This window comes from Lasioglossum baleicum, chromosome 9 (genome assembly GCF_051020765.1).
Source record: "Lasioglossum baleicum chromosome 9, iyLasBale1, whole genome shotgun sequence".
NCBI lineage: Eukaryota > Metazoa > Arthropoda > Insecta > Hymenoptera > Halictidae > Lasioglossum > Lasioglossum baleicum.
The window spans coordinates 9670233-9683177 of NC_134937.1; the positions used below are offsets into that span (position 1 = coordinate 9670233).

At 41.9% G+C, this 12945-nt stretch overlaps 1 protein-coding gene across 5 annotated transcripts in view; it reads left to right on the forward strand.

The window, feature by feature from the left end:
• Positions 1 to 12945, forward strand: part of Acxd (Adenylyl cyclase X D) — a 32976-nt gene that overhangs the window by 16491 nt on the left and 3540 nt on the right. For 3 of the 5 annotated variants that reach the window (XM_076431102.1, XM_076431106.1, XM_076431105.1), the window contains 15 exons: positions 2364 to 2498; positions 5067 to 5287; positions 7616 to 7772; positions 8660 to 8809; positions 8889 to 9010; positions 9528 to 9775; positions 9894 to 10246; positions 10428 to 10705; positions 10950 to 11126; positions 11216 to 11396; positions 11470 to 11553; positions 11634 to 11732; positions 11852 to 11995; positions 12579 to 12674; positions 12753 to 12876. In XM_076431102.1, coding sequence (XP_076287217.1) covers positions 2364 to 2498; positions 5067 to 5287; positions 7616 to 7772; positions 8660 to 8809; positions 8889 to 9010; positions 9528 to 9775; positions 9894 to 10246; positions 10428 to 10705; positions 10950 to 11126; positions 11216 to 11396; positions 11470 to 11553; positions 11634 to 11732; positions 11852 to 11995; positions 12579 to 12674; positions 12753 to 12876 — 2569 coding nt within the window. Of the gene's footprint in view, positions 1 to 2363; positions 2499 to 3781; positions 3899 to 5066; positions 5288 to 7615; positions 7773 to 8636; positions 8810 to 8888; positions 9011 to 9527; positions 9776 to 9893; positions 10247 to 10427; positions 10706 to 10949; positions 11127 to 11215; positions 11397 to 11469; positions 11554 to 11633; positions 11733 to 11851; positions 11996 to 12578; positions 12675 to 12752; positions 12877 to 12945 lie in introns of those variants that run through there. The other 2 variants (XM_076431104.1, XM_076431107.1) reach the window with 2 other exon arrangements.

Below are 12945 nucleotides of genomic sequence, written 5' to 3' on the forward strand. Positions count from 1 at the left end.
CGACACTGAAAATTACGAAAATCCTTAAATTCTTCTACATGCTTTCACATATTAATGTATCTTCTCTTCCCACCTACTGATTTCCAAGTTCACCATATTCTAATGAAATCATAATCAGCAATATCGTTTATTTGGAAAATTTTCGTTTTTCACCGCCTCCGAAAAGATTGTATTGTATTTAAGTTCGTGTGTATATTCACGTAAATTAAATGAAAATTATTTCATACTTTTTAGTGCGTTTTTTCGAAGTCGGTTTAATTTTTTTTGTCATAAACGCATCACATCCGCAATCCAACCATCAATGGCTGTGGCATAAATAACGATCTTAAAGGAAATGATTAATTCACATTACATACTGGGTTACTGGGTCTATCGGTTCGAGATGATCACTGTCATTAAAAACTGATCAACCCTCGCACTCTACTCCGAAATAATCGCATACAATACTCCACCCGCTTCTGTTTTCCACCAACAAATTATGTTTCGTGTATAACATCATATTTTAGTCAACCTATCGGAGATGGCTGTGGGAGGAAAATGGAGGGGATCCGCGTGGAATTTCATTCAGGACTCGACCGACGCAAGAATCTCGTAAAATCAACAATCCGCGGAGTTTCGGATCGTGTATTTTTCTGTGTTTTTCAAATCGGTGCGAGCGCACGGGTGGCCCACAAAGCATTATTTCAGCCGGAACGATCGACGGTAATGGAACACTCGCGCCCACTTGATGATTCAGTTTTCAAATAGAACGCTATTTCAGTTGCCGCCGTGCTTAAAAGACCTTCTCATTCCGAATTCGATTCCCCGCGGAGCACCACGCAGTTGTCCATTCTTCGCGGACGTTGTTACGAACCTCTCATACTCTATTATTAGGCCACCTTTGACGAGCTTTGATTCCGTTCGAAAGTCAACGTGTGTGCCCCGAGCACACCTGGCTCTGTCATGCGTTCAATTTGAACGATCCCTTCAGGTGAAAGTGGCCCGCCTGTATTGCTAAATGTTGATCACGTTACTTTCTTGGTAACGTATCGATCGTCGGACCCGACATGCTGACCGGAATGGGCCTGAAAATCATGATCGAGGCGATCGTGCGCAAAGTCGCCGGATTTAGACTTGTGTCCCCACTCTAGCTTCCCCTTCTACGACGCTAATTCCCACCCGTTCGCCTCGGCCACGTGACGCGTTTCGTCTCTGTCGTGCATGTGTCACAATTAGTGATGGCGTGCAAAATCACTAACCGCGTTTTATCATAGTGACCGCAGTCACTGATTCACCTCGGCAATTACATTATTTATTTGGTTGTATCAGGTGATTGCATAAGTTCGCGTCCGATTTTCGGAGATGTCGCAAAACTGTACTGCACGGCGCACAGTGGGCGAGAAACCGATCTTTTTGGATAAAAATCTGCCGACAACTCAGTTTTTCATCGATTCAATTGGAATTTTTTTTTAAATGTTCGTGAAGGACTATACTTTGATGACGTGCTGCGCGAAAATCGTTAACTGTCACAACAAATCAAGAATCCTTATCTACAAAACCCAATAACTCCGATACTTCATCCGCTCATACCATAAATTTGCATGTCGCAGCTGAGTTGCCGACACTTCTTAACCCTAAATCCTAAACCGCACAATTTTAAACTGTAAATCTGGCCCAGAGAATTACCAATTGAATAGGTTTAGGGTTAAGAAGTGTCGGACAACAATTGTTCTTGAACAAACAATTTTTTTCGTCGCATATTTCAGTCCTATTGCGACTTCCACGTTTATGCGGTGATATCGATAGAAAATGAACGTATCGCTTTCCGAGTACCATATCGATCGCGAAACTCGAAATGGTAACAGAGCTGGGCAGAATTTCATTCGAGTATCAGTAGATCATTTCACGTGCTACGTCTGCCACACCAGTTTCGCAGCGTTTCAAAGAGACGCTGAGGTAAAATCTTGAACAAATTCTATGAAATGTTTACAGTGTCCCTGCTTTTACATCGGTAAATCTTCTGCGAGGTAAATCTTCTTGTTCATTTAGGTTTCTGATACTTTCTGCGTGTCGTTTCGAGCACGAGTTTTCTAACGATAGTTAGTTAAAATGGGGGTAGTTATCTTAACATTGTTGGTCCACTAAATCATTTTCATTTCAATCGGATTTGAAAGTTTCGTAACCAAAAGATTGAAATCGGAGAGAACGTGTATTTAAACATGATATAATCTAGTATGAAAGAAGGAACGCTATGGTGGCATGAAAGCTGAAGAATGAAAATACAGCGATCGATTCCACGTTGATCATTATTATTAACTTAGCGAGAAAGTTCAAACGGCGGTCACACCGCGAATACATAATCTCACGTGAGCTTTCACTTTCAGAAACAGTTCAAAGTTAAGGACCTAGAGAAGCTGTTCACAGTATACCAGAGGAGGTTTCAGTATGCTTACCTGTCGCTGTTCGTTCTGCTACAATTGGTCCTCGGTCCCACGTATTGTCTGATCCTGGTTACGATGGTGAGTGCAATCAAATTATATAATTCATTATTGTTTTCATGAAAACTGGCATACATAATAGTTCGGGAACATTATACTTTCCTTGTTCCCGCTAACCAAGTACATAAATCACACCGAGCAATTAAAAATTTGAATAGCCTCGTAAAAAAGTTGTCGGGTCGTTATCGTTAACAAATTAACGACACATAAATTGAGCTATTGTGCGCGTGCGCATAAATTGTATTGCGTGATCACAAATTCAAATTTGCTTTCGTGTAATCGACTTGCAATTTAAATGGCCTGCGTGTAGGGTTGCCAGAAATGTTTTATCCAAATATAGAAGAAATAGTCAAAATATAGGAGTTCAAGTAAAAGAAGTACACAGCCCATTTTAAACGTTTTTTATTCAAACAAAGATTTTTGAAAATTCAAATATGATACAGGAGGTCAAGTTCAAATATAGGAGACTCGTATCAAATATAGAAGATAACCTTACAGGCTAATGAGGAAGGAAATAAATCTTCAGTTCGTTAAAAGCGTTCGAAACATTGACACAGCTGAGATTATTCTCGAGTACGTCAGGTTACACCTGTCACTATGATCGAGCTCCAAGATCAATGAACACTCGGAGGTTTTAACAATTGATCGGCAACTAAAATATTGACGAGGTCAACGAACGTCGAGAGAACATCTGAATTGACTAGTTACAAAATAGACTGAGAAACCGCAGTGAAACAAATCTTCTTCCATCTTCGTATTTAAATATCTTACGACCAGTCGATTAGTAGACTGAAATAGATTGAACATCCACGGCGAACACACATTGAAACAAATTTACCACCATCTTCGTATTTGACTGTCTTGCGACCAGTCGATTGAAACGCTTGTCCGCTCTATCCACCCCTCAAATCGATAATCTATTACGAAGGAGTGCCGCTAATTTCGCTGGCATCATCAGACCTTCGCTGAACCAAAAATGACTGCCATTCCCAGTAATTTTATACAGGCAGAAATAGATCGGAATCACTCTGACCGTAATCGAGAGCTCGATTCAATTTTTTATTTGTCTCGTACTTAAAATACAAGTGTTGCGGTATAAAACAACGCCGCGCACAGCCGGAGATAAAATTAGCTGTTTGAGGTCAAGTCATTTTAAAGTCAAATTTATAAATGTCCTGAATTTGCGCGTTCCATAAATAATATCGTTTCAATAAAGGAGTCGCGTGTTTATTTTTAATCGTTTCGTTTCTTTACGACCGTCTCGGGCATGTTGAATAATTTATGGATACTTTCTTTCTGGAAAGCATGGAATCACTGTTTCGGGTATTTCTGATGCGGAATAATCAGGTGATCAACGTAGTTCATAATGTAGGTTGTCGGCGCATGGACCCGTCGTTAAGGTGTTAATTATGGACATGGCCGTACGTATGCAACGTGTATGAACGCGCATGTGACCGCGGTTTTAGTGACTCGGTGCAAATGTAACACGCATCTCGGTTAAAATTTATTTTAAAAAGTTGTTCGCTCTTCTCCCCGGTTGCCTGCACGATGGTTACCTCGATTGGACTGCGGATTTTACGCGTTTGTAGAAGAATCGAGTAGGTGAAACTTAAAATTATGAGAAAATGGCAAAATTTAAAGATACACAGTGGGTGTATTCGTGCACCTTTTGAAAACGACTGACTTAACGTGTAAATAATTTTGTTTTACTTGTTGTTGGTGCATCTTTTAAAAACGACTAACTTAATGTGTCAATAATTTTGTTTTACTTGTTGTTGGTGCATCTTTTAAAAACGACTAACTTAATGTGTAAATAATTTTTTTTTAATCGTTGTTGGTCGCAATTGCGAAGGAAGAAGTGAAGGTCACGATTTTTAAACTTTTTATCTGTGCCTGTAGTGAAAATTTGAAACATGCATTTTGTAAATCTAAGTTACTGCTCTCTTTTAAGTAAAAATTAAAAAAAAAAAATGATAGAGGAAACAATCGTATGTCATAATAACTTGCTGTGACCCTACTTTTTATGTGGATGCACCGATGCGCCCGCCAGGTGCAATTGCGCTTTATTCTTTAACGCAACCGAATGTTTTTGTAAGGCTGAAATGAAGCGATAATAATAATCAGACTGCGGATTTTATGCATTTATGACAAAAAGGGGCAAGCACAATTTAAAACAGTGGACATATTAAAAAGATTTGAGACCACCGGTGTATTAGTTTCACCTTAATAAGATAATTAAAAGAAGAAAGACATTTTTGCTTGGCTCCTGTATCTTGCAATCAATGCAAATACTTTTTATTTTGCATAAAGATCCGCAGTCTAATAATAATATTAGTTAGTAAACTAGTCTTAACACCTCAAAAAAAGAAATTTAAGCTGTCGAGGCTCAATTTTGGAAAAGTTATTCGTTTTTAGAAGTTGTACGAATACTTTGTACACCCACTGTACGTTATTTTCTATCAATTTGTTGAGGGAAGAACCAACATTCTATTTGATTCCTATCTCTCTTGTTCTTTTCGCACGAAGATCTATAGTCCGATGATCGACTAACGAACAGAATTGGTCAGTGAACAAATGATTTTCCCGCAGGTCAGCGTCGAGAACTGCGTGCCGGACGTTGTCGTCTGCATCGTTGGCAGCGCGTTGCTATGCCCAGTGATAGCCTTGTCCTTCCGGTCGAAGATCATCGCTAAGAACAGCTACTGGCCAGTGATGTTGTCCTGTTTGATCGTGGTGTTGCTGGTGGTCGGCGATCTAGCCGTGCCCATGTATTACACCCTCACCTACACGGAGGACATACCGCCGATAAGGTATCGTTCTGTCGACTTCAACGACCACAGCGACGCGCGGATAACCCTGACTGCGACGCTCGTCCAAGGCCCTCATTTAATTAGCAGCCGCGGCCTTGCTCGGTCCACGCCACTTTTTCTCTATGTATTCTTTTTTCCCCTCCCACCGGCCGGGTTTTCGAGGAAGCGAGCGAAAACCCGGTTACGAAAGATCGGCAAAACCACTTATCGATATTAATCTCCGCGTCGACGGTTTTGCAACGCTGCTCCCGCGAACCGAACACTTCCTAGAACACGCATCTCGTTTCAATTAACTGCGAAGCCGGGTGCATGCCACGAACGCGATCGCCACGGTGATAAGAACGCCGCGTACATGTACAGTTGTTATCTCTGCATCGTGCGCCGATGCTCGTTAATGTAAACGAAGGCTTGATCTTTACTAAAAATACCGAATCTTTACTGGATTAATCGCTACTATGTTCGAAATCGTTTGTCTGACAATGTTATTAATTAAACTGCGGATCTTTATAGAAAATAAAAATGTTTTGCATTGATTGCGGGAAGCAGGAATAACGTGGAAATTGATTTCATCCCTCAACGACTTTGTTACATTAAAAGCTACGTTACTTGGATTTTTTAAATCCTTTACTGTTTCATAATCCACTCCACTAATTTCTTTATAAATGTATTAAGATCCGCAGTCTAGTATATAATTGTTTCATCGTATTCCGAGCATGTCGTAAACTTTTCAGTTAAAACACTGGGTGTCTCCGCCAGATACGATCAACTTAATTTACGTCCTCATTATTACTCGCAGCGAGAAATATTTTGAAGGATATTCAATGGTTTCGAGAAATCCACGTACATATTGGTGTTATTAGCTTTTTTTGTAGGTGGACTCGTCAAGGTCTCGGGAAGGTCAGCTTTGACTTTTTTAAACGGAACCGTACAGGGTCGAAACATTTTCTCGCTGCGAATAATAATAATGCACATGAACAGCCTGTATATTTTCAACTCGTTCCGTCTTTCCGTGCTGAAACATTGATGTAAATCGTTTGTAAAAATGATGAAACAAGCAGCGGCGAATAACGCGCGTTTAAAGTTAGGCATTTCCTATAAGGAATTCTTAGATGTGAATCATACACGTTCGTGAAAATTATGAAACAACCACCGCTCGGTAATCTACGGTCCGTTGGGGAATGAGCCAGATCCCGGGAGTTGCATAACCCGTAGTATCCGTCGATCGGTCTGCGGATTTTTCTTCCGGGTGTTAGCCGGAATCCGTCGTCGCTGGCTGTTCCGCTAACGACACGGATAGCCGTGAACTTCTAATTAAGGGGGTAGACTCGCTTCCAAGATTGCTAGATGCGCGATGCGCCTTCTCATTTCTCGATAATGCAAAGATGGAGCTTTCAATAGTTAAAAGCGCTAGATAAGAGATCAATTTAGGCCGCAGTCGCCCTCAACAGTCCTATTTTCACGTTTACGAGACGTAATTTGCGTTATTCGGCAGCATGTACCTGTCGCAGCTTTATGCTTCCGAATAATGCAAATTATTCTATAACTGCGGCCTAGATTGATCTTTTATCAAGCGCTCTCGACTACTAAAAAACCCGTAGGCTGCAATCGCCCCCAAAGTTCTTATTTTTACGTTTACGAGGCGTAGTTTGCATTATTCTTCGCCTGTATTAAGTGTGCAAATACAGTCAGCGGCAAATGCGATTCTTAAGGGTGTTCACTTAATATTGCCGCTGACTGTAAGTTCTTTCCCATTTTCTTTCCAAATTCAAGATTTTATTACGTACATAAAATGTAATAAAATCTTGTCTGGTGACTCCCAACCTTTCTGCCAATTCTTCTTGCGTGTGAGTCGGATTTTGTTGAGCAATTCTTTTAAATCTTTGGTACCACTTTCTGCATGTTCTGTAAGATACAGCGTTCTCTCCCAGTGCCGCACGAACGGCACGAACCATTTCAGCAGCTTCAACAGCTGATCTCCTAAGCTGCGGAATGCAAAGAGTAAGCAGTGACGCAAATGATGCTTCTCGCACGCCATATTGCTTGAAATTGTTGCATAGGACTGGAATCAGATGGCATGAGAATCGTAAAGTAATTCGAATTGGGACAGAAGTTATGATTGTAGAAAAAAGGGGGAAGGAACTTATTTGCACACGAAATAGCTGTTTTCATGAAGCAGCGACAGCTGCATGCCGCCGAATAATGCAAATTACGAGAAACGAGAAGGCGCATCCTGCACCCTTGCAACCCTGGAAACGAGACTATCCCCTTAAACGGTGGAGATATGTATATATTACGTTTCATCATATTGCGTTTCTTCCCTTTTTGCAGACCGGCGTACGCGACGCACGCTTTGCTGGCCTGTTACGTCTTCTTGCCGCTGACGGAGAATCTGCACGCTTTCATACTCGGGATCACGGCCACCATATGCTACCTGGCCGCGCTCTCGTTAATCACTTACAGAAACACGTCCGATTACGTTACCCAGGTAAACACCGACGCCTTACGCATTTCCTCCACGTGAGCCGCTTGACCGAATAAATATGGATAGCAGCGATAATGCGCCGTTTAAGATGATTAGAGGATCAGCCAGGTTTTATCGTCGTGTTAGGCGCTCACGTGGGCCGACGATTAACGTAGATCCTGTACAGGCTGCTCCAAACGCGCGGACACGCGATTAACGCTATTCTAATTGCAAATCTGTTAGCGCGTTCGTTGCTAGAACGATAAACAATAAACAGCGATTACCTGTGACGTTCAAAACTCTATCGAACATATCTTGGACCATTGCGAGATGAGACCAGCGATATTATATACGAGTCTGCTCTATTTATAGATGATTGAATGTTTTGTAGATTTAGAGCGCGCGCGATTTCTAAAGATTCCGTTCGCCTGCGAGTTTGATCAATTTTTATGAACTTTCTGTTTTATTCGAGGCCCGATCCTCTCAAGCAGTTTCTCTTCGAATTTCTCCGATTTTCTAGACAAAAGTTTTTACTTGCAAATAGATTCTGCTCGAGTATGCCACTTTTCAATTTTTCAAAACTGTTAGAATACGTTTACTTTTAATTAAAGCGGTACAGAGTGCTCGAAAGGGTTTAGCATGGAACAGATAAGCTCGCAAATGTTTTGTCGCCAAGTGCAGGAAGTTTGCATGTTGACACTTCATTGAATCACTTCCTGCAACGAGAAACCTTGAAGAACTGTGCCTATTAATTATGGGGCTAGGTTTAAAGAGTTTGATCAGTTGCGGAGAAGCTTGATTTACAAGATTACGAAATACCTAGTACATTTTATTGATCGATGTTGTACTAATCGCAGCCCTCTTATTCACCCTAACTCACAATCGCAGTCTTTCGATCTCTGCTGTTCCAGGTAATCACGGACACGATATACTTTATTTGCGTGAATGGCCTAGGATTGTACTTCAGGTTCATGAACGAGGTCGTTATCAGACGGTCCTTTCTCGACCGCCGGAAGTGCGTTGAGTCCACGCTGAGATTGAACTATGAGAAAGATCAGGAAGTAAGTTTGTTCTTTGATCATTTATTCCCAGCGATAGAAAGACATCGAACAGTACTCTAAACTTTACGAACGTTTTCAGGAACAACTCACCCGAAGTATATTGCCGCAACATATAGCCGCCAAAATTAAAAAAGATTTCAGGGACATATTCAAATTCATGGAGGAGCACAAGCAGCCTCCGGCCAAGGGACGACCTCACAGGTATACTCAATCAACGCACAACCATCAGTCACAATTGGTGGTTCACCTAACTGTAGCCACCTAAATATCTCCTTTATTTTTTGATGACGTAACAAATGTTTTTAATGCAATGGTATCACAAGGTGAATTTTTTTTCTCAAGGTCTTTTTCCCGAAGTTTTGAAGGTCATCGATATTTTTTTTTGAAAAATGCTAGAATATAAAATTCGACAGAGTTTAGCGTGACTTTTATTTATTTCAGATCTGCAAAGGCTACTACCACTGAAAACAAGATTTCATTTGATTCTACTTTCTTAAAATTCGTCTACGAAAACATCCGCAGTCTAGTGATCACAAATAAAGGAGATATTTAGGTGGACCACCCTGTATTTCTAACTCGGTAAAACTAAAACAAATCCACACGTTGACAAATCCTCATTTTATTAACGATGCACTTTCGAACGATCTCTCGTTGAAAACGGCTTTCCCCAATTAAGAGATATCTCATGTTAGAATTTAAGAATGTTGATCTATTGTAGTGATCTGTGCGTCGAGACGCACAACAACGTGAGCATTCTGTACGCGGACGTGGTCAACTTTTCTGGACTGACCGTGGCCCTGCCGGTACGAAAACTAGTAGAAACGCTGAACGACCTGTTCGGCAGCTTCGACGAGGCTTCCGAGAGGCACAACGTTCTGCGGATCAAGTTTCTGGGTGACTGTTATTACTGCGTGAGTGGAGTGCCCACGCCAAACTCGCAGCATGCGAAAAGCTGCGTGGATCTGGGTAGGTTCGATGAACAAATTGTTGGTAGAACAAACAATTTACCATATACTTGAAGTCGTTGTGTTGCTAGACTCAGCCCGTGTAATCCGAATAATAAAATCAGTGTATCGTGTTACAGGACTGGACATGATAAAGATCATAAGAGAGGTGAGAGCAAGGGTGCGCCGTGAAAGCGGCGTGGACGTGAACATGCGGATAGGTGTCCATTCTGGGAACATAATATCTGGTATACTGGGAGCCAACAAGTGGCAGTACGACGTTTGGTCACGCGATGTGGTTATAGCTAATAAAATGGAGCAAACCGGGAAGCCCGGCAAGGTGCACGTGACGCAACAAACGTTGGATCTCGTGGACGCGACCGAGTACGATTGCGTACCGGTCGAGTCCTTAAACGATGAGATTCTGAAGAAATACGAAATCCGCAGCTATCTGATCACGCCCTCGCTTCCCGACGAGCCGTTGCCTACGCAGGTGCGTATTTCCCGGTGGCGTAGGAAGCCCGCAGCAATTAATTAATCGAACGAGACCGTCTTGTGTTCCCGTTTGAACGAAGTTCGAGAGCAATTCCTACGCCACTGATCAACGTCCATCGACCATTCGAACGAACTTCCGTTGAGCGTTTCGCATCGTTGACAGGCGAACCTTGTTGCAGAACAGCGAGAACACCTTGACAGTCATCACTCCGGACTCCCCTCCGGCGGCTAACAAACAATACGTGCGATTCTACAACGTTCGACCGTCGAGCGTCAACGCCGGAGCCAAGAACAGCAGACGGCTGACGGGCAATATGAACAATCATGTCGACGTGCTGGCTTACAGACGGCGCACCCACTTCATGGACTCTTGCCTGAAGGATTACCACCTGATGCTGAAAGCCGCGGACGCCGAGATGGAGACCGCAATTAAGCAAATGCCACTCACCAAGTGGGAGTGAGTAATTAATTGGCTCGACTGTCGACTGACCCGAGTCGTCCTATCCCTAACTGAAGTCATCGTTTTGCTTATTCAATATTTCCTCTGTAATGGCGCCAGTCTTCGCCCTTAATAGTCGTAGTTATTAATATATAATTATATATATTATATGTATGTATATATAAAATAAATGTATACATATATATATATATATATATATATATGTTCAATGAATGACTAATTTTATCGATGCTCCTTTCAGACAATGGTGCAAATGGGAGAGCATAAACCCGTTACTGCTAACGTTCCGTCAGTGGAGCTGGGAGATACCGTTCTTAAAGGAGCCAGATCCCCTTTTCAAGTTCTACGTCAGCTGCGCCACGTTCGTGCTAATTTTTATGGGACTTATTTACTTGGTACCTACGCTTTCTTTCTCCGAGTATGTTCCCTTCGTAAGACCGTCTGGTCAGTAACCTACTTCGGAGCACGAGCAGCACAGAGTCCTAGCAATGATCGATTTACTTTTAGGTGGCACGTGAGCACAGCGATCAGTTATTCGGTAGCGATGCTGTTCTTGATCGTCCTGATGCCAATCGCCTGGATGCATTTCGCGTGGAACCGGTACAAGGACCCGCACGACGAGTGCGAAGGCCACGTTCCTCATCCACGCAATAAAATCTTGTGCTTCCTGTATCAGAGCAGTGTGAAAGTGAATATTCGTCTACCTTGTACTCGATTTATTTGTCTATTCTATGTATTCATCTCTGTACCATGGGTTTTAGGTTGTCTGGAGCGCGTATCTCAGGACTATACTTTACTTGGTCATAACGATCATGCTAGCTGCGTGTGCGATGTTTGATATGATTGTTAGTAAACTAAAAGTTTCTTCAACCGAATAGAATAATGTTAAATGAAATCAAATAATTAATCAAAGGCGTAATTTCAGTTTGAATGTAAGAACGTGGACAAACTGGCAAGTAATAATATCACGTCAAGCATATCGCAGCCGGGTGCTGCTGAATTCGAGTGCACAGCTACACCCTGGGTAAGATTATTTAGTAGGTACTTCCTAAACGCTGTAAAACTTGTCTCTAGTTTCACGTTTCACAAGCTGCAGAGCGATCGTCTTTGCGTAATTGAACGATTGTTATTTTTCCTTTTTAGCAAATGACGCAAACCTGCTCTCTAGCAATCCTAACGAGCTTTTTGTTTCTGAGAGTCCATTATCTCTTAAAGCTAGTGATAGGTGTCGCTGTAGTTGGATTTTACTCGGGGAACGTTTGGATACATCGTGCGAATTTGTTTCAGGTAATTATTCGTTTACTTTCCAATCGGCACTATTAATCCCAGTAAACAAAATGCTCCGAGGCTGTTTTGAATTGGATAGCGCACCTTTCTATTACCTAGCATCTATTTCCGAATAAGGCAGAGAAAGGGCAGATAGAAGACACACCGTGGCGTCGTTATAGAGGGCAGGTCGATCGCACTAATTTAAATATCGGAGAGAATCCAAGAACAGTAGATCTACCGAGTACTAAACTTATTAACTGGTATACATTGCCTTATGACAATGACATTATTGTATTTATTTAGATTTTGAACTAGTCTTGAAGTTCCTAAAAGAAAACATCAGGAAAACATACTAACTACAAAAAAATATTAGTGCGACCGACCTGCCCTCTATAACGACGCCACGGTGTGCCTTCAATCTGTCCTTTTTCTACCCTCGAGTTGTGCCGGCACACTATTTCCAAATAAGGCTTGATATGTGATGGCACAGTGTGCTGTCAAATTCAAAGTAGATGAAGACGAGCCTTCAGTTCGCATCGTACGATTGGGAATGTTAATAATAATGATCGTTCTTGCTTTATTTTTTGTTTCTTCTCCACAGTCGGGCGAAAGATTGAATCCACACTTGGAACCAAGACTGGCGCACATTTTAAGCGTAGTTTTCCTCACATTTTCCTTGCACCTCATTGATCGTCAGGTGAGCTATTCTGAACCAAAGAGCAACTCTTTTCGGCCAGTATCGAACACGCACTAATCTCGATGGCAATCTATTCAGGCAGAGTACTTGAGCAGGCTGGATTACATTTGGAAACGACAGCTAACAAAAGAACAGGACGAGGCGTTCCACACAAGAAACGCTAACAAACTGTTACTTCGTAATATCTTGCCAGAACATGTTGGTACGTTACGTTTCTAACAGATATTAATTCGCAGAAATAATCATTAGCATCTATCTCATTCGAGTTCCT